The sequence below is a fragment of the Erpetoichthys calabaricus genome, chromosome 17 (genome assembly GCF_900747795.2).
Source record: "Erpetoichthys calabaricus chromosome 17, fErpCal1.3, whole genome shotgun sequence".
Taxonomy (NCBI): Eukaryota; Metazoa; Chordata; class Cladistia; order Polypteriformes; family Polypteridae; genus Erpetoichthys; species Erpetoichthys calabaricus.
Window position 1 is genome coordinate 29,228,353 of NC_041410.2, and position 20,187 is coordinate 29,248,539.

Below are 20,187 nucleotides of genomic sequence, written 5' to 3' on the forward strand. Positions count from 1 at the left end.
GCTAACTTACAAAGGACCAGTTTATAAATGGTAATTACCATAGCATATTGGGCTGTTTCAACAACCTGGAATAACCTTTAAAAATCCACACAAACAGTGGAAGAACATCCAGACTGCATAGTGACTGAGTAGCCTGTAAGAGAACCTCCTGTGTCTTTGGATCTATAAGCAGTAACATTAATGATTGTTTTACTGTGCCACACTCTAATATTATCTGTTTTAATCTGTGTTTCACTATAGACTACAGTATAGCAGAAAGACAAATCCTTGTAGGAAACACACAGGTCAAGGTCTCTGAACAGGTACAGAGTTGCTTGTAAGACAGGAATCGGGGACAAAATGATGAATGAAGCAGAGAATGAAGCCAGTTGGTTCCAGTCATGTGGAGCAAGAGGTGTAATAGGGGCATGAGTACATTTTCTGTCTTTTGTGTTGTGACTTGTGAGACTTGTTAGTTTCTATCTTATATGTCACTCGTTCTTGCTTTTCTTTCATTCAAGAATAAGTTAAGTTAATGTGATAGTTCAAATAGGTATCTGAGGAACTCTGACCTGTTTGGTTTCTTTCTGTATGTTCACTAAATCTTAACTGCCATTAAAAATTAAATAGAAGTGCACATTCTGCATTTCATACTACTTAAGATCGTGTAGGTGAATGGAGTTTTATTAGGCTTTATGTTTGGGGAAAACTAATGCCTATGATTTTTTTTTTTTTAGGTTGTCATGGCTCTGTGGAGAAGAGTTCCTCTGGGAGAATCACACTTGGTGAACAGGCAGCAGCTTTGCTTAATCCACATGATCGAGTTATGGCTCTCCGCAGAGTGACTGCAGCTGCCCAGGTGCTCCTGGCGAGAACGATGGTTATGCGAGCACTCTCCCTTTTATCTGTGAGGTGAGGACATTAGTCTAATGACGGCAGTTTACCTTGCTATATGTTGTCTCTTAAGCCATAAAAAGGCACGGAAAAAAATCAGAAAAACTAGAAAATTATCCAGTATAGAATACGATTTATTTAAATGTCGTGTCCTAGTCACCTGTCTTGGATGAGTAAAGCAAAATAAATTATAGTTTAGTGGTCTGTGCTACACTGAGATAACAGATGCATTTATTCTTGGCCAAGTAAAATCTGAGGCTGTTAGTCCCATCACTTGTAAAGCATATCACAAACTAATAAAAGCCTCTTGGAAAATTAAGCTAGTTTGAATCATTTGCATCTGTGCATTTGTATATGTATGTGGGGTGTTGGGGAAATTTTCTGTTGCTGTTCACCCTGACAATGCTTTGTAACTGTGAATTACTTTCAATGTTTTAGTGGTTCCAGCTGCAGTCTAGCAGCTGGTCTCGAGTCCCTTGGCTTGACTGACATTCGAACTTTGGTCCGGCTCATGTGCCTTGCTGCTGCTGGTCGAGCAGGTCTTTCTACAAGCCCTACTGCTGTCTGCAATTCCCATGAGCGTCCCCGTGGTGGTTCTAAAGGCAACAAACCGATTTCATGTTTGGCATACCTGAGCACGGCTGTTGGTTGTTTAGCTTCAAATAGTCCAAGTGCTGCCAAGCTACTTGTACAACTATGCACTCAGGTGACTTTTGTTACTCTTTGAATGCTCTAGGGCCTGACCCAGAAATTCACATTTGAAGTGTCTCTTATGTATAGTATTTGCATCTGGATGAATTTGAAGATGTATCTTTGTGTATCTGCAACAGAATTTAATATCCGCAGCAACAGGAATGAACTTAACCACAGTGGATGATCCCATGCAGAGGAAATTTCTTCCCAGCTTCTTGAGAGGAGCAGCTGAAGAAAATAAGCTGGTGACTTCACCAAACTTTGTTGTTACCCAAGCTTTAGTTGCCTTACTTGCTGACAAGGGTGCCAAGCTGAGGCCGAACTATGACAAGGCGGACACGGACAAGAGAGGTTTGCTCTTTTTTCTTTGTGCATTTGTCACGGGGGTTCACACAGGCTGTTAAGTTTCTGTCCCACTTTTGTACTGCTATTAATTTTTTATTTTTCTCTCACAATTTTCTCACTTGGGCACCATGTCGTTGTTTTGTTTAAGCAGGTTTAATTGCGCATTTGTATGCCCATCCTTCCTATAATCCTTCCGCTGTAGGCCCGCTGGAATTGGCGAATGCACTTGCAGCCTGCTGTCTCTCATCAAGGCTGTCATCACAGCACAGGCAATGGGCTGCTCAGCAGCTGGTGCGAACTCTAGCAGCACATGATCGTGACAACCAGAGCCGGCCTCAGACCTTTGCTGATATGGCAGGAGACCTGCGCAAATGTCCTTGTGTTAAACTTGAAGCACATCAAGGCAGGGTATGTAAAGCAGAATATCATATAGACTTCCATACTTTTTGACTGAAATCACACATAATCTGCACTGTTAGACTGTATCAGAACAAGACTGCATTGTTAACTGTGTAATGAATGAGTACTTGATATACATGTCTGTATAGTACTTCAAAGTTCTGAATACAGTGTTGTACTAGAAAACTGGTATTTGTGTCAGAGTTATGTGGAAGGCTTAGTCTGCTGCTGAGTTGTAAGTTATTTGGTCTTTTCTACGCATTTCTGTGAATTTTTGATTGATGTTTTTGATCTAGGTGCTGGCATGTGGCTGGAGCAGTAAAAAAGGACTCTTGGTGACCAGTGGCACAGACGGAACAGTCAGAGTTTGGAATGTAACCAAGAACCAGTATACTCTGCAACAGACTTGCATCTTTAATAAATTGTACGTCAGTCTGTGTACTTCACACTATCAGTCTGTCATACGTAAATTATAGACTGGTTTTGTGTTCTGTCTCCAACAATGTTGATTACCCATTCATCCATCCATCTGTTTATTTAAGAGGAAAAAAATGACAGCTGAATGAGACTAAAGTGGCACTGATGGAGTGATGAATATCCCTGAGAGTCCATGTTTCAGAATATTTCAGTTCATGTCAGTCATGTTTCCAGAATAGAATGAAATTCTTTTCTTTCATTTCTGACCAGCATGCATTAATGTGTATTAAGCTCACATGTCTAGTTTCCTTTTGATCTAAGCAGTAAGCTAGTACGCAAGATTATACAGTTAGTAAGTTTTCACAGTTTTAATATTATTAGCGTGTCTTCCTTTACCAAAGCATACTGGTATTGAAATGAAACAAATGATATGAGATTTTAGTGGAGTCTTTGCATTAAATTGAGGGTGTTTCCATAAAAAGTGGGATAATGGTGCTGGATTTGCAGGATTTCTTATATGTAGTTCTCCATGTTTTAAGGAACCAAAAGTAATTAGACAAATTCATATTTTAAATATTGGCTTATTTAGTACTTGGTTCATCCTTTGATATAGAGCCTTTTCAGTCAATGACTACCTGAAGTCTGGAACTCATAGACATCACTAGGTGCCGAGTTTCTTTCCTGGTTATCCTCTGCCAGGTCTGTACTACAGTTCCTGCTTATTTCAGGGGCTTTTAATGGCTTAGTCTTGTCTTCAGGAAATTAAATGCATGGTCAATAGGATTTAGGTCAGCTGACTGACGCTGGCCTTCAGGAGCATCTTTTAGCTATGAAGCACTGTCCAATGAGTTTTGATGCCTTCTGTTAAATCTGAGCAGATAAGATGTCTCTGCACACCTCAGAATTCATCCAGTTTTATTAGCAGTCACTTCATCAATAATAAAATGGTGCTACAATTGCCAGTCATATATATTCATGGTACAACACTGCCTGCATAATGCTTCACAGAGGAAGATGTGGTATTGTAAGGATAATGAGCTATCCCTTTCATTCTCCACACCTTTGTCTTTCCATCATTCTGGTACAGAGAAATCTTTGTTTGATTCCCCCATAATGTTTCAAAGCTATACAAGTTTTTTTTTTTATTTATTCTTAAACTGTAGCCTGGCATTTCTGTTCTTGAGGCTTAACAGTGGTTTGCATCGTGTAGTGAACCCTCTGAAATTATGTTTTTGCAATCTTCTGGTCATGGTCATCTTAGACACAGCTTCACATACGTCCTAGAAAGTGTTTCTGGTCTGGCCACAGTTGAAAAGAGGGTTTCTTTACAAGCAAACATTATTATTGACCAGCACTATTCTGTCACCTACTCCTGGAGTCTTTCTTGGTCAACAGACCAGATACTGTATTTTTAAACTGTTCATTTTGATAAACCTACATTTTTTGCTGTCTTGGATTTTTTTTTGTTTTATTTTCAGCCTCATAATGGCAAATATTTTTGGTCTTCATATTGAGTGACAACAGTAACAGATTCCAAATTAAAAAAAAAAAACACATAAAGAATCACCCATATCCCTTTATCCAGTTAACTGGGTTTGGCTTAAAGATGGAATAGCACACATTCGGCTAATGAACAGCTAAGTCGACAGCTAATTATTCTATTGTAGGGGCTTAAAAAGGGGTGACTAAATATAAGAAGTGCTGCAATTCCCATAAAAATTACCCTATTTTTATTTAAATACCTTTTAGTTTAATGCTGAAAGTCTATGCTAATAAATCATATTTTATTTCATTTCAGTGCCAGTATGCCTGGGTGTAGTGAGCCATACTAATATCAATTTGTGTCACTGTTCAAATAAAGTATTTACAAACTGCACTTTATGTGCTCTGAGCTCCATGCAGCAATCTCCTGAGACTTTGCCCATTTGGACCCCAAATTTCATTGTACTGTGGCATTTTACAGAACCTAACGGAACTATTTAAAGAGAATGTCATTAGCTGTATTGCTTAACTGGCACCCAAAATCAGAGATGGTACAGCAAGTTATGAATTATGCTTTAGTATCTTGGGAAGATGATCGTGATGGTTTTTGGTGTTTAAAGGGGTGTTGTGGTGCATGCAAAAATAATTTAGGCTGTCGATTTTCATAAAGCATTCGACTCAGTTCATTGAGCTGCCCTGTAGGACATCCTGAGACTGAGGGATCCCCCTGAAGTTTCCAGATATCATGGCCGGTTTTTACACTGGTACTATCAGCAGAGTGGAGGCAGAACCTCTGAGTTTTTCCTAGTTGATTCTGGGGGTCGTCAGTGGTGTGTTCTTTCTCACACTCTGTTCAGTGCTTGCGTGGACTGGGTGTTGAGCAGGGTCATGGGGTCCAGCGGCTGTGAGGTATCTGTTGGTGAAGAGACGTTCACTGATCTTGGCTTAACTGATGATGCTGTGATCTTCGCAGATTCGATGGAGGCTTTGATCAGGGCTTTTGAGAGACTGAGCGAGGAGACAATGTCTGGGCTTGCAAGTATCCTAGATAAAAAACAAGATCCAGGCTTTTAATGATCTCTTGGGCACAGCCATCAGAAGTGTGTCTGTCTGTGGAGGGAATGTTGGCATTGGTGACTCTTCCTATGAAGTCACTAGACAGATTGGTAGAGTATGGTGAATCATGAGGTCATTGGAATTGGGTGTGTGGTACTCCCGATATCTCTGCATAAGGATGAAAGTCCAAGTCTTTAGATTCCAGGAGCTCCAAGTTTTGAGACAAAGACTGAACTCCTTCGATACTGTGTGTCTTTGGAGAATCCTTGGATACCACTGGTTTGGCATTGTGTTGAACGAGTGCTTGCTCATGGAGCCCCGAATGAGGCACATTACCTGCATTGTGAGCAAGGGTAAGGTATGGCACTATGGCAGTGTGGCGTGATTTCCTAAGGGTGATCCGGCTAGCAGGATCCTCACTGCTGAGGATTCAAGTGGCTAGACCATGCCAAGGGGACGACCTGTGTAACACCTGGCTGCGGCAGATAGATGGTCATTTCTAGAGGATGGGAAGTAGCCTGCTTGTCTGCCTGGGGAGTTGTCAACAGGGATCCCGAGCTGTTTCGTCGTGTGGTTAGTATGACAACATGCTGTACCAGAGCTTGCTCCATAAACTGACCCGACCTGACTTGTTCATCTATATTTTAATATTTAATTGGAATTTCTTTACTTTAAACTAGTAATGACCGCATAGGCCTGAGCACATCTGGCTTTGCTGTACATACTAGATCTCACAAATTGGAGAATTAATTACCTATTTTAATTAATAACAATCCAAAAGACGAAGGTGTCTAATGTCTGCAAAGGAGGGTTATTAAGATTCACATAAAAAGTAATAGGAAGCAATGCCCCTGAAAGCCATTGCATTATTTTCTGTGTGTGGTGTTTACAGCAGAGAACACGTGTTCATATTTGGCTGACACTGTTTTGGCACTCTTTTGTGGGCTGAATAATTTTCCCAGTTGTAACTTGTCAGTCTGTCTGCTTTTCTTCTACAAAGAGCATGTGTGAAACTTTTTCTTTTGTTTTTACTTTTAATTTTAAATGGATTTTTAAATTATAATTGTCTTTTCTCAACTTTTGAGAATATTACTAATGGTCCTGTTATTGGAGCACATTGCCTCATCTAGGAAGGGTTGAAGATACCTTCCACCCCCTCATCTCCCCTGCATATGGGATCTTATATTTTTAATGGCTAAGTGATGCTTCTTTTTTTCCAAGCTGCCTCCACTCTAGAAGATGTCTTGAAATAATAATTTAAAAATGTTTTGGGCATTGTGGTTTAATGTAGTGAGAAATTAAGCTTGAAAATGACAAATATTTCTCTTCTGTGCAACTGAGCATAGATTATTCTTATACAATCTCATACTTAGAAATCAAACTTTCTTTAAACTTTGATGCTTCTGTGAGAGGTGTTGGATCTCAGACTACAGTGATGAATATTTTTTCTCTGTATTTTCCTATGTCACAGAGACGATACATCTGAAGAGAATCTTGCTGACCTTGGTTCCCCTACTGACAGCATCCTGCCTTCCGTTTACTGGAGTGTTAGTGGGAAATACATTGCAACAGCATTAGAGAAAATTGTCAACATCTGGCAAGTAAATGGTAAGTGCTGTTAGGCTACAAAATACTAATACAGTATGTGAAATATACTTAACAAAACTAATAACATGCCATTAACTAGCCAACAGGTTACATTGACAGCTTTATTTTATTTCAGGAGGAAAGGGCCTAGTGGATGTTCAGCCACATTGGGTGTCAGCTTTGGCATGGCCTGAAGATGGGCCTGTAGCAAGCTGGGCTGGAGATACATTAGAAGTTTTATTGGTGGGTCGTATGGATGGTTCTCTTGGCCTTATTGAAGTGGTTGATTCCTGCACAATGCACCGGCTGGAGCTTCAGCATTGCTACAGAAAAGAAGGCAAGTGTACTTGATAAAATAAATCTGAAACCGTGAGTGCTGCCAGTTTACACATCATGACCAATGCTTGGTCTTTCTCTTTTTAACAGTTGCTGTCACAGGCATTGCTTGGTACAGTGAAGATCAGCCGTTTGCAGTCGGGTATGCTGATGGAAAGCTTTTGATTGGAGCCAAAGAACCATTAGACAAAGGAGCAATAGTAGTTATTGATGCACACAAGGTACACAAGATATCATGTGTGGAATTTGAAACGAGTGGTTAAATATAAAAGCTTAGCAATTTCCTTTAATTTCTCAGGAATCCATTACCAGTTTGAAATGGGACCCTAATGGGAAAATTCTGCTCACGTGTGCAAAAGAGGAGATGGTAAAGTTATGGGCATATGCTGAAGACAGGTGGCAGTGCCTTCATGTTCTTTCTCACCCAGCTGTCGTCAATGGCATTAGCTGGTGTGGCCTGCAAGGAAGAAGCTTCAAACCAAGAGCCATGTTAGCTACGTATGTACCAGCAGTGTCTTATTCTCTGTAATTTAAGCACACACATGGCTTTATTTTTTCCTGTTCTTTTTTATCTTTTTAGGCAAATGCACGTTCTTTAGTTGCTGGTCTCTCTTAGTATATTCTGCTGCAGCAGTTTTTTCTTAACTGATAATATGGATTATTTAATTTCTGCTGAGACTTTTATAGGCTTAACATTTTCTAGGCAGCTGTTGGTAGCTTGAGCATGATAGGAAATTTGACTTTTTTGATTTGATGTTTATGTTGTATTTTTAACATTAGATGTTGTCAGAATGGGTTGGTTTGTGTCTGGACCATTCCTCAAGATCTTTTAAGCATTTCAGAATCCGCATCATGCAGTTCAGATGGATGGTGGGAACTTGAGTCGAAAACCAAACCAAAGGTATGAAAACTGCTACTCCATTTTCTGAGGTATTAATTATAACTATTCAAAATAAGAGCAACCAAATTCATCCTAGAACTAAAGAGCATGTTTCAATCTGAGTGACTCAGAGACAAAACCTTTTAATCCTAAAAAGAGAAGAATAGATGGGTACCTAATCCAGGTTTTGAAACTTCTTTATGACTTTGATAAAACTGCTCCAGAAGCATTCTTTCAATTTAATAGTCAATCATATACTCCATTGTTACAAATCAAGGACAGTTGCGTTTAGGGTGGAAGACAGGAAGCACTTGTTTACAAATAGGTTGCAAGAAACTGGAATAAAATACTAATTTATGTAGTTGAAGCAGAAGCCAAAATAGTAAATGTGTTTCAATTAAATAGATATAACTTTGTTAGTAACTAATGAAGTAAGTTTGATGGCCTGAATGGCTTTCTCATGTTTGTCAAACATCTCAATATTCTTATGAACTTAGTAAACAAATAAAGCTTTTTTTGTGGTCAAACTCATTCTCTGTTACCACACAGAAGCTTAAAAGCCAAAATAATTTTAATCATGATATGATACTCATGGCAGACTGAAGACTTGATCTTCCAGATATTAACTATCTTGACAATGTAGTCTTTGCATTAGTTTAAAAGTGAGGAAAGAAGGGTAAAAACATAACATAATGTGTAGACAAGAGCTCTTGTTATGTCTTTTTATTTTTAAGTAGATATTAACAAAAGGAATGGCGCAAAGTGTATACACATTAATATGAAATACTAAACACAAGGAGGGAACACTTTGTATGTCCAAAGACTTTATTTACTATCACTCACATAGCCCTCCACTACAGAGTACTTCAGTCCTATATCTTTGTGTAACCAAGCATCTTTTTTTATGATTTTACAAATGAACTGAATAGTATATTTCGGGCTTCTCCTACTTAGACTATTGAGCAACTGCTAGATTATTGTGGTAGAAACTTCTGATACACTTCCATGTATACAAATGTGACATACTTTGAACTAGTTGGTCTTACTGCTGTGTCACATTTCATTTCACTTGGCTCGCATAACATCTGTTACACGTTTCACGTTTGTTTCCTGTATGATATAGCAGCTTGTGGAAAAGGCCAGAGAAAAAATACATTGGGCTAATCTAATCACTGAATTGCTTACAGTAGTGCCCAGTTTGATGGTCTTATCTCTTAACAAGGACCAGTCAGCGTCTGGAGGAAAAGTAAATGAGGAGTGGGGTAACTGTTATATTGAATATAACTGGTTTTATACTTTGATACTGTTAATATTTTGTACTTAATTCATATGTAACTGTGGTATTTCGGTGAATACCTTAATTATGTAAAGATGCTTCAACTATACAACTTTTCAAAGAAACCTACAAAGCTGAAAGCTTCTTTCTTAGTAGTTGTAGTGATCAGTACATTGATAAACCTAACCTTTTAAGTTTATAATTTCTCTCTCATTAAAGGAAAATTCAGTTGGTATCATTGGTCTAGATTAGCCTCTGTGATACCATTTTTGTATAATAGTTATTTTTGTTTGCAGGACTGCTGCAGAAAATCAAATGAAGCTACTTGTGTCCTTCAGCTTAAGGGCCATATAACACCTGTGCGAACTGTTGCTTTCAGTCCAGATGGCCTTGCTCTAGTTTCTGGAGGAGTTGGTGGGCTGATGAATGTCTGGTCGTTGAGGGTGAGGATGAAAAGCTGTTCATTCACATGTTTTACTTCTGCTTTTTAATTAGCAATATAGTAAGAACTTTATGGATATGTCCATCTGTCACTATTTTTTCCTGTCTATCTCAATTTCTGCCTGCCTGTTTGTTTTTCTTGGTTGTATGCTAAGCTTTCATAGCATATACTAGCAGGGTGTGGAAGCAAATTAAAAGTCCAGTTCTCACATATATGGATGCCATAGATAGATAGATACTTTATTAATCCCAAGGGGAAATTCACATACTCCAGCAGCAGCATACTGATAAAGAAACAATATTAAATTAAAGATTGATAACAATGCAGGAAAAAACAGACAATAACTTTGTATAATGTTGACGTTTACCTCCCGGTTGGAATTGAAGAGTCACATTGTGTGGGGGAGGAACGATCTCCTCAGTCTGTCACTGAAGCTGCTCCTCTGTCTGGAGATGATACTGTTCAGTGGATGCAGTGGATTCTCCATGATTGACAGGAGCCTGCTCAGTGCCAGTCACTCTGCCATGGATGTCAAACTGTCCAGCTCCATGTCTACAATAGAGCCTGCCTTCCTCACCAGTTTGTCCAGGCGTGAGGCGTCCCTCTTCTTTATGCTGCCTCTCCAGCACACCACTGTGTAGAAGAGGGCACTCGCCACAACCGTCTGATAGAACATCTGCAGCATCTTATTGCAGATGTTGAAGGATGCCAGCCTTCTAAGGAAGTGTAGTCTACTCTGTCCTCTCTTGCACAGAGCATCAGTATTGGCAGTCCAGTCCAATTTATCATGCAGCTGCACTCCCAGGTATTTATAGGTCTGCACCCTCTGCACACAGTCACCTCTGATAATCACAGTGTCCAGGAGGGGCCTGGTTCTCCTAAAATCCACCATCAGCTCCTTGGTTTTGCTGGTGTTCAGGTGTAGGTGGTTTGAGTCACACCATTTAACAAAGTCCTTGATTAGGTCCCTATACTCCTCCTCCTGCCCACTCCTGATGCAGCCCACGATAGCAGTGTCGTCCGCGAACTTTTGCACGTGGCAGGACTCAGAGTTGTATTGGAAGTCCGATGTATATAGGCTGAACAGGACCGAATATGCATATACCATACCTATATATATTTATAGGATACCATATGCATACTTTGGTCAGGGTAAAACACACTGGAACCACTGGACATCAAAAAATGAGACTTGTATTTAACTGTTTGTTGGGCTATTCTCATTCTAGCCAGCCCTTTGCACATATATATATATTTTAAGGGTGCAGTTAACAGGGATTAGTGTTAATTAGCAACCTTGGCTAAATGTACAATATTATCTTTGAATGGGCTTCAGTTTTTTGCAGCTACCTTTTTATGTTCTCTTACTTTTTAGGATGGATCAGTTCTGCAGACAGTTGTCACTGGATCAGGTGCAATTCAGAACCTCACTTGGATACCTGAAGTAGGAGTTGCTGTTTGTTCTAACAGGTCAAAGGTTAGTTGCTATAAATAAAAGAATGAATCAACTGCTGTGGTTTTAGCTGTTTGGTCATTTATTTCTGGCTTTTTGTCTTCTCAAGGACATACTGGTTGTGAACTGCTCCAGTGAATTTCTTTCTACCAATCACATTTTGGCTACTTGCCGAACTGCTCTAAAAAAGCAGGGAGTTATTGGGCTGAACCTTGCACCTTGTATGAGAGCATTCCTCGAACGACTGCCACTTATGCTACAGGAGCAGTATGCATATGAAAAGGTAATAGAGGTGTGACAAGAGATGTGACTTCTTCACTGAATCTAAACAATGGCCAGAGTAAAATGTGGTTCCTTGTGGGTTTACCCACAATAATTTTTATGTACTGATTTGTAGTGCTAAATCTGATTTAAAAATAAAGAAGCCACCATAAATGGATGTGAAAAAGGTAACGGTGGGTATATGTTTTCCTTTCCTCTGAACAAACTCAAGAATCATGACAGGTTTTCAGATTTTACTGAGTGTTGCTTTATTTTGTCAAGTTTGACAGTTTGCGTTTTCTTTGTTTACTTCTAGCCACATGTGGTTTGTGGAGACCAGCTTGTTCATAGTCCCTATATGCAGTGTCTGGCATCACTGGCAGTTGGTCTACACCTGGATCAGCTTTTGTGTAACCCACCTGTACCACCTCACCACCTTAACTGCCCTTCAGAGTCATCTGCTTGGAACCCTAATGAGTGGGCCTGGCTGGACTGCTTTTCTACCACAGTAAAGGCAGCAGAGGCCTTGGCAAAAGGAGCTCGCTTTCCTGAAGCCTTTACAGTTCCAGACCTAGAGCCTGTGCCAGAGGAAGAGCTTACACTTCTGATGGTATGATGAGTCTTTTTTTGTGAATAAGATTCCTTTTTTAGTTTGTTTTATTTTACTTCGCTTAATGAATTTTATGAGTGATTTTGAGTTTATAAATTTCTGTACTGTGTAATCATAAGGAAATTAAATAAAACAATGAATAACTATGTTAACAGGACAACAGCAAATGGATGGGTGGAATGGATGAGCAGATAATGTCATGGGCAACGTCAAGGCCAGAAGTAAGTTGCCTTAACCACAAGCTCTTCTGTATTGTTGGTTAGCTTTGTCTGCTTTATCCCATGTGTTTGATTTTCCTGCAGGATTGGCATCTTGGGGGCAAGTGTGACGTCTATTTATGGGGAGCTGGACGACATGGGCAGCTTGCAGAAGCTGGAAGAAATATTCTAGTGCCAACTTTAGCACCATCATTTTCTCAGGCTCAACAAGTAAGAAGCCAGTGCCATCAAAATGTGTTGATTTTGAAATACTATAAAAATGTTGTTACAATTCTTGTTTTTATCTCTTTTCTGTTGACTTTGTATTTGCCAGTGCGGCAGTATGATCATTCTCCCCCAACAAGAATAGAGATTTATAGAGCAAAGATGAGTCGGTCTTCTACAGTTACAGTAAAAGTGTGTTAACTGAATCTCCGTCAGATTTTTGCCTCTTATTGTGCAAAATGAACAGCAGGTGTTGTAAGAATTCAAAGGACCATATTTTGTTTGAAAGTGAGATATTAAGAATTCCACTAGTAAGAAATAGTGTCGTGGAAGCAATGCACACATATGTCTGATACTCATTGAATAAATGTTAATCAGCATCTTGCAGCTTTACACGTTAAGAGCACAACATTGCTACCAACAGGTCCAATTAAGCTCAAGTTATGTGCTTGTGACACAGTTAGAACTCATTTCACCCAAGGAATGCTAATATGCTTTGTTTTGCAGGTTGTCTGTGGTCAGAATTGTACATTTGTGATCCAGGCTAATGGAACTGTTCTTGCTTGTGGAGAAGGCAGCTATGGGAGACTTGGGCAAGGAAACTCGGATGATTTGCATGTCTTGACTGTGATTTCAGCACTGCAAGGTGTTGTTCATTTTTACTAATTTTGCTAATTTAGGATGCATTGTGAATTTCCCCTTGGGGATTAATAAAGTATCTGTCTGTCTGTCTGATGTATTTTAAATCAATACATATACAAAGTTTTAATTGTTATTTAATTTAAATTGTAGTTTTATCTGTTTGTTAATTTTAACTACAAGAAATTGAAGTTCATTGCTCATTCTCCATCTGTGGACATGTGAAATTAGTTCTTTGGCATTTCAGAAACGAGCCACAGAATGTCTGTTTTTGTGTTTTTCAAGGTTTTGTCGTAACACAGCTAATCACATCTTGTGGATCTGATGGACACTCAATGGCACTTACTGAGAGCGGAGAGGTCTTCAGCTGGGGTGATGGAGATTATGGAAAGCTGGGCCATGGAAATAGCGACAGACAGAGACGCCCTAGACAAATTGAAGCACTTCAGGGTGAGGAAGTGGTACAGGTCAGTGAATCTGGAATGACAACTTGTTGATGATATCTGCAGTTACACACTGCTAATGGAGACACTAGTTGCTTCATATTTTATTCCACAAATTCTTTATATTTTCCAAGGTTGACAAAGGACATAAAGGATAGGATGCAGGAGTTGACAAAAGTGAACATACAGTGGTGTGAAAAACTATTTGCCCCCTTCCTGATTTCTTATTCTTTTGCATGTTTGTCACACAAAATGTTTCTGATCATCAAACACATTTAACCATTAGTCAAATATAACACAAGTAAACACAAAATGCAGTTTGTAAATGGTGGTTTTTATTATTTAGGGAGAAAAAAAAATCCAAACCTACATGGCCCTGTGTGAAAAAGTAATTGCCCCCTGAACCTAATAACTGGTTGGGCCACCCTTAGCAGCAATAACTGCAATCAAGCGTTTGCGATAACTTGCAATGAGTCTTTTACAGCGCTCTGGAGGAATTTTGGCCCACTCATCTTTGCAAAATTGTTGTAATTCAGCTTTATTTGAGGGTTTTCTAGCATGAACCGCCTTTTTAAGGTCATGCCATAGCATCTCAATTGGATTCAGGTCAGGACTTTGACTAGGCCACTCCAAAGTCTTCATTTTGTTTTTCTTCAGCCATTCAGAGGTGGATTTGCTGGTGTGTTTTGGGTCATTGTCCTGTTGCAGCACCCAAGATCGCTTCAGCTTGAGTTGACGAACAGATGGCCGGACATTCTCCTTCAGGATTTTTTGGTAGACAGTAGAATTCATGGTTCCATCTATCACAGCAAGCCTTCCAGGTCCTGAAGCAGCAAAACAACCCCAGACCATCACACTACCACCACCATATTTTACTGTTGGTATGATGTTCTTTTTCTGAAATGCTGTGTTCCTTTTATGCCAGATGTAACAGGACATTTGCCTTCCAAAAAGTTCAACTTTTGACTCATCAGTCCACAAGGTATTTTCCCAAAAGTCTTGGCAATCATTGAGATGTTTCTTAGCAAAATTGAGACGAGCCCTAATGTTCTTTTTGCTTAACAGTGGTTTGCGTCTTGGAAATCTGCCATGCAGGCTGTTTTTGCCCAGTCTCTTTCTTATGGTGGAGTCGTGAACACTGACCTTAATTGAGGCAAGTGAGGCCTGCAGTTCTTTAGACGTTGTCCTGGGGTCTTTTGTGACCTCTCGGAGGAGTCGTCTCTGCGCTCTTGGGGTAATTTTGGTCGGCCGGCCACTCCTGGGAAGGTTCACCACTGTTCCATGTTTTTGCCATTTGTGGATAATGGCTCTCACTGTGGTTCGCTGGAGTCCCAAAGCTTTAGAAATGGCTTTATAACCTTTACCAGACTGATAGATCTCAATTACTTCTGTTCTCATTTGTTCCTGAATTTCTTTGGATCTTGGCATGATGTCTAGCTTTTGAGGTGCTTTTGGTCTACTTCTCTGTGTCAGGCAGCTCCTATTTAAGTGATTTCTTGATTGAAACAGGTGTGGCAGTAATCAGGCCTGGGGGTGGCTACGGAAATTGAACTCAGGTGTGATACACCACAGTTAGGTTATTTTTTAACAAGGGGGCAATTACCTTTTCACACAGGGCCATGTAGGTTTGGATTTTTTTTCTCCCTAAATAATAAACACCATCATTTAAAAACTGCATTTTGTGTTTACTTGTGTTATATTGGACTAATGGTTAAATGTGTTTGATAATCAGAAACATTTTGTGTGACAAACATGCAAAATAATAAGAAATCAGGAAGGGGGCAAATAGTTTTTCACACCACTGTAGTCAACAAAAGTTGCATAGAATGCATTATTTACTTTTATTCAATAGATGGCAGCAAAGACTGCAAATTGAACTGACTCATTCAAACATTACCTACTTCACCTTGCAGCTCGGCATCAAATACTGGTAGTTTCTCTGTCTTTTTTTGTTTTTTAAATCCTCTTCAGTAAATGTTTTGTGTATTATCAGACTATTGTTGGATGAAGATTTTTAGATCTGAAAAGGAAGTCACAATGACAGTGCTGCTGAAAAATAGTGTCGGCAGTTTAACATATATTGCAAACCGACATACGCAATTATCATGTATAGCATGTTCATACATTCATTGTTTGTCTGTTTTCCACAATTTGATGAATTAAACAATTTTTTTCACACAGAAAGTGAATTTTTCCATCATAATGGAAAAATAAAATCAGTCTCAAAAGAGTTAATGTTGTAATGCAAAAGATTTTATGGTTAGATGCTTTTGGTTTTGTTAGTTTTTTTCTTACATTTAAAAGTGGAAATTTAATAATGCTTTTGTCCAAACATCTAAGAAATAAAATTTAACAAGTCTACTTAATAAACTAATTTGAGTATAGGAAGTAGTACATTAAAACCATTTAAACAAAAATACAGTAGGCCATTTACCCTAAATCTTTGTTTTGTATTCGCTTAATATTTTCAAAATATTTCCTAGTCATGGATTGTTGGAATGCAAGTTTCTGCTTTCCACTACACTACTTGATTTATTCCATGTTTCTGTAGTTCAGTGGGTAAAAAAAAAATTCCAACATTTTTGAGAGAAATTACTGGTAAATACTAGCAACCATTCTACTGTTGAAGAATTATAAATATGTCTGTCATGTCACTTCTCATTTTGATTAAAAGATCATTTGACCTTAATTTGTTTACAATCATAGTCTGCTTTCATTTGCTCCAGATGCTTCCTTTATTAGGTGACGCTATATTTTGTAAATTTAAAGCAAAAGAAGGGTCTGCCATTTGAGTGTCGTACCAAACGTGTAATAAATGAATAGTAATTCAAGTACTGAAGCTATTCCTTTTTCTGGTAATATTTTAAAATGAAATTAGAACAATGCTTATTCTTGACACTTAAAAATTATTGTGCAATTTGACAAATAGGTCACTTTAGTTAGAGTGTGTTTGTTTGTGTGTGTATTTCTGCTCCGTGTTGACAAGTATACAAGAAGACTTGCATTAGCAGTGTGGAACCAGTAAACTGGAGTGATAAACTTTGATAATTGCTTGACTGGTTTTTGTGAAGTCTTGCAAGGTGTATGATTTGGTTATTCATGGTGAAAAACAAATTACAATTGTGGAGATACCCTGTATATATTTTAAAAGTGTTGAGTCTAACCTATTATGAGAAATACCAGCAACACCGAACATGTTTTATTTTTCCGCCTAATCCCCATGAACATTAACACACTTAGAAATTTCACTTAGCTTTTCTATACCACTCTTAAAAAATGTTTTTCCTTATTCAGCCTTCCTTGTTTAGCTCACTTGGATGTCTTTTTTGTTGATAGAACTTCATATTGGGGAAGAGGTGGCTGTTATAGTTCACCAAATTTGGAGAGGTTATGTCTGTACGGAATTTGCACTCCTTTAAAAAAAAAAAAAATAACAACATCTCAGACATTTTTGAATATGTATGTTAAGGGGGTGTATATATAATCCTTAGCTTCTTTGAGAACTCGTACGTATTGTCTGGTTTGCTTTTCACTCTCTGCATTCTTAACATTTTCCATTACTTCTCTAACACTACCTTTAGTTACTGTCACAATGCTGACCTCCTCATAGGTGAAACTTCATGATTAAAACAAAATAATCATTCTCTTTCACTTTTGTTTTATTTCCCCCCTCTCTGGGATGTATCAAATGTTTATATCCTCTGATTTTTCTTGCCATTTTTTTTTCTGAAAGATGAATTTAAATCCTCCCTTCACTGTACCTGTTGTTGGTGGAGTTTTTCTGAAAACTGCAGTTCACACATGGAGTGCAAAATATAAAGCCATGTAGCCAAAGGGGTATTTAAATGTTGATAAGCAGGATGATAACCCTGCAAAATAATTTAACACATCAACAAAATATTTATATATTCTCAATTTTGGAGTAACTAGTTTCAGTTAAGAACATAACCAGAAAGAGTTTGCCTATCGAAGTACTCTCTCTGTTTCCTTGCATCCAAAATCATTACAACTTGGTTAGGATTATTTGTTGCCGATAGTGGACACGGTTCAGCTAATCCATTAATCTATTCTGTTATAAAAAGTGCTTTAATTAAATGTATACTCAGTTGTAAGAGTCTATTTGGACTTCTAAATACAAATTCAACGATCCTTTTCAAAGGAGTGACATGTCATAGGAGTGACATAACAAAGGGGTGAAACCTCAGGTATAAATTTCAAAGGAATGACGACCATCCAAGTGATAAGTGAGGCGACAACGATTTTTTTTGGTGAGCGTACTTTCAGTTGTGTGTGGTAGGTGTTGAAATTAAATTTTAATCATAATTTGTCACTCCAGTAAAATATCACTCCTTTAATACGATATTTATGTCACACCTATGAAGTGTCACTCCTTCATACTGACCCCAAATTCAAACATTTCACATAGTGACTTGTAAAGTACAATGCCTTTTTGTTCACCACTGGGTTGTTAGTGTGTAATTAAAATAAATAAAATGAAACGTGCTACATCACCCAGTGTACCAAACACAAAATACACAGATGATGTTAGATCCTTTTATACCATCTGCCATTTGATGGTGAGTGACTTACCTTGGTATTTTTTCTATAAAAATGCATTTTAAATTGAGCATTAAGAAGAAATTACGAAAAAATGTGTTACATTTCCATAAACTATTTACTCCAAGTCATTCCATACCTACAGATGTTTGTCTTTTGTTGCAGTTAGTCTTGTTTTGGTAAATATTAACCAAGTGTTGGCTTATCTAATGACATTCTGGCAGAGGTATATTTACCTTTTATTGTTCACTTGTACTATACAATATTATTTGAAGTTTGCCTTCCCAGTGCACCCAAGGCCTTATTTAAAATACACCTTTACTAATTCCACCAGGGGGGGTAAACGTTAATATTTAACATTATACATAGTTATTGTCTGTTTTTTTTTTTTCACCTGTATTATTATCATTCTTTAATTTAATATTATTTATTGTATCAGTATGCTGCTGCTGAAGAATGTGAATTTCCCATTGGGATTAATAAAGTATCTATCTATCTATCTATCTATCTATCTATCTATCTATCTATCTATCTATCTATCTATCTATCTATCTATCTATCTATCTATCTATCTATCTATCTATCTATCTATCTATCTATCTATCTATCTATCTATCTATCTATTATATAGTGTCTTTCACATATCTATCTATCTATCTATCTGTCTATCTATCTATCTATCTATCTATCTATCTATCTATCTATCTATCTATCTATCTATCTATCTATCTATCTATCAGCTGATGCACTGGTGCCCTGTCCATTGTTGGTTCCTGCTTTATATTATAATTGGAAAAATTGAGACTATGTGTGTTTTGTTATATAGTTTACAGTGAACCACTGTAATTGACTACTTTATTTTATTGTTACATTCTGTGTTGTATGTTGATTAATCAAATTTATGCAGTGAGTATTTCTTATTAACTTCATTTGTTTTAGAACAGTAGTTTAAAAAAAAAAAAAAAGTTGCTTTATTTACATATTGATAAGATCACTGTGTCACGTTATGGAATTTTACAATTTCTATTTTAAATTAGATGTCATGTGGCTTTAAGCATTCAGCTGTGGTTACTGCAGATGGTAAGCTCTTTACGTTTGGAAATGGTGACTATGGACGCCTGGGCCTTGGAAATACATCTAATAAGAAGCTGCCAGAGCGAGTGATGGCACTAGAGGGCTATCAGGTGGGGCAGGTAAGTTGCTTGAGTTCCCACCTGGATTTTCACTCTGAATTATTGTCACACCCCATCAAACCCCCAATTTTCCCTCCCCACCTCTTCCTTCAAAATACAGAACAGATATGAAATACTGTATTTTCATAATTTCCACAAGAGGAAATAGCCATCTGTAAATATTGGCAAAAGGTATAGAAGTGCCAACGTGACTTGGATAGCAAAGAACAACTTCAATGATAACTCTCAGATAATTATTTCGCAGTCAGAAATAAATGTCTTCATAATGTAGAATAATACAGGAAACTGTTAAAGATTGCAGTTTTAATACTACAGGATGCTTGTTTCCTCTTCTGAGTCAGCATAGAGGTGGCTTCTTAATCCTTAGCATTGAAAGACAAATTGAAGAATTTTCACAGGCAAAAAAAATTGTTACGAACAAATGTGCAGGCGTAAATGTCCTGTCTAGTCTTGTCTAGTTCTTTGCATTTCATGGTAGATGTAGCCAGTTGTAACACAGTTTACCTTGGTGAGGTGACACTGCTAACTCTACTTGTGAAGTCTTAACCAAGACTTCTCGTTCATTATTTACAGGTTTCTTGTGGCCTGAACCATACACTTGCCGTTTCATCAGATGGAATGATGGTTTGGGCTTTTGGGGATGGAGATTATGGAAAGCTTGGTTTAGGAAATTCAACAGCAAAGTCATCTCCTCAGGTAAGTAGATATATTAATAGAATTTAAAAAGTTATCAGATAGGCAAGATTACTTGTAGAATAGAGTATGTTATTTCTTCACCTTTTTGAAGTCAATTGAAGTCATCTGTAGAAGAGTTATCTTTTAG

General features: G+C 38.0%; 1 protein-coding gene across 5 annotated transcripts in view; it reads left to right on the top strand.

The window, feature by feature from the left end:
- Positions 1–20,187, top strand: part of herc1 (HECT and RLD domain containing E3 ubiquitin protein ligase family member 1) — a 161,074-nt gene that overhangs the window by 127,733 nt on the left and 13,154 nt on the right. For 3 of the 5 annotated variants that reach the window (XM_051920605.1, XM_051920607.1, XM_051920608.1), the window contains exons 48-67: positions 717–891; positions 1,312–1,579; positions 1,704–1,917; positions 2,060–2,319; positions 2,607–2,734; positions 6,737–6,873; positions 6,989–7,189; positions 7,279–7,409; positions 7,487–7,686; positions 7,969–8,089; positions 9,641–9,787; positions 11,162–11,263; positions 11,349–11,522; positions 11,817–12,110; positions 12,266–12,331; positions 12,413–12,538; positions 13,040–13,178; positions 13,457–13,638; positions 19,209–19,364; positions 19,938–20,060. In XM_051920605.1, coding sequence (XP_051776565.1) covers positions 717–891; positions 1,312–1,579; positions 1,704–1,917; positions 2,060–2,319; positions 2,607–2,734; positions 6,737–6,873; positions 6,989–7,189; positions 7,279–7,409; positions 7,487–7,686; positions 7,969–8,089; positions 9,641–9,787; positions 11,162–11,263; positions 11,349–11,522; positions 11,817–12,110; positions 12,266–12,331; positions 12,413–12,538; positions 13,040–13,178; positions 13,457–13,638; positions 19,209–19,364; positions 19,938–20,060 — 3,344 coding nt within the window. The remainder of the gene's footprint in view (positions 1–716; positions 892–1,311; positions 1,580–1,703; positions 1,918–2,059; positions 2,320–2,606; positions 2,735–6,736; positions 6,874–6,988; positions 7,190–7,278; positions 7,410–7,486; positions 7,687–7,968; positions 8,090–9,640; positions 9,788–11,161; positions 11,264–11,348; positions 11,523–11,816; positions 12,111–12,265; positions 12,332–12,412; positions 12,539–13,039; positions 13,179–13,456; positions 13,639–19,208; positions 19,365–19,937; positions 20,061–20,187) is intronic. The other 2 variants (XM_051920606.1, XM_051920609.1) reach the window with 2 other exon arrangements.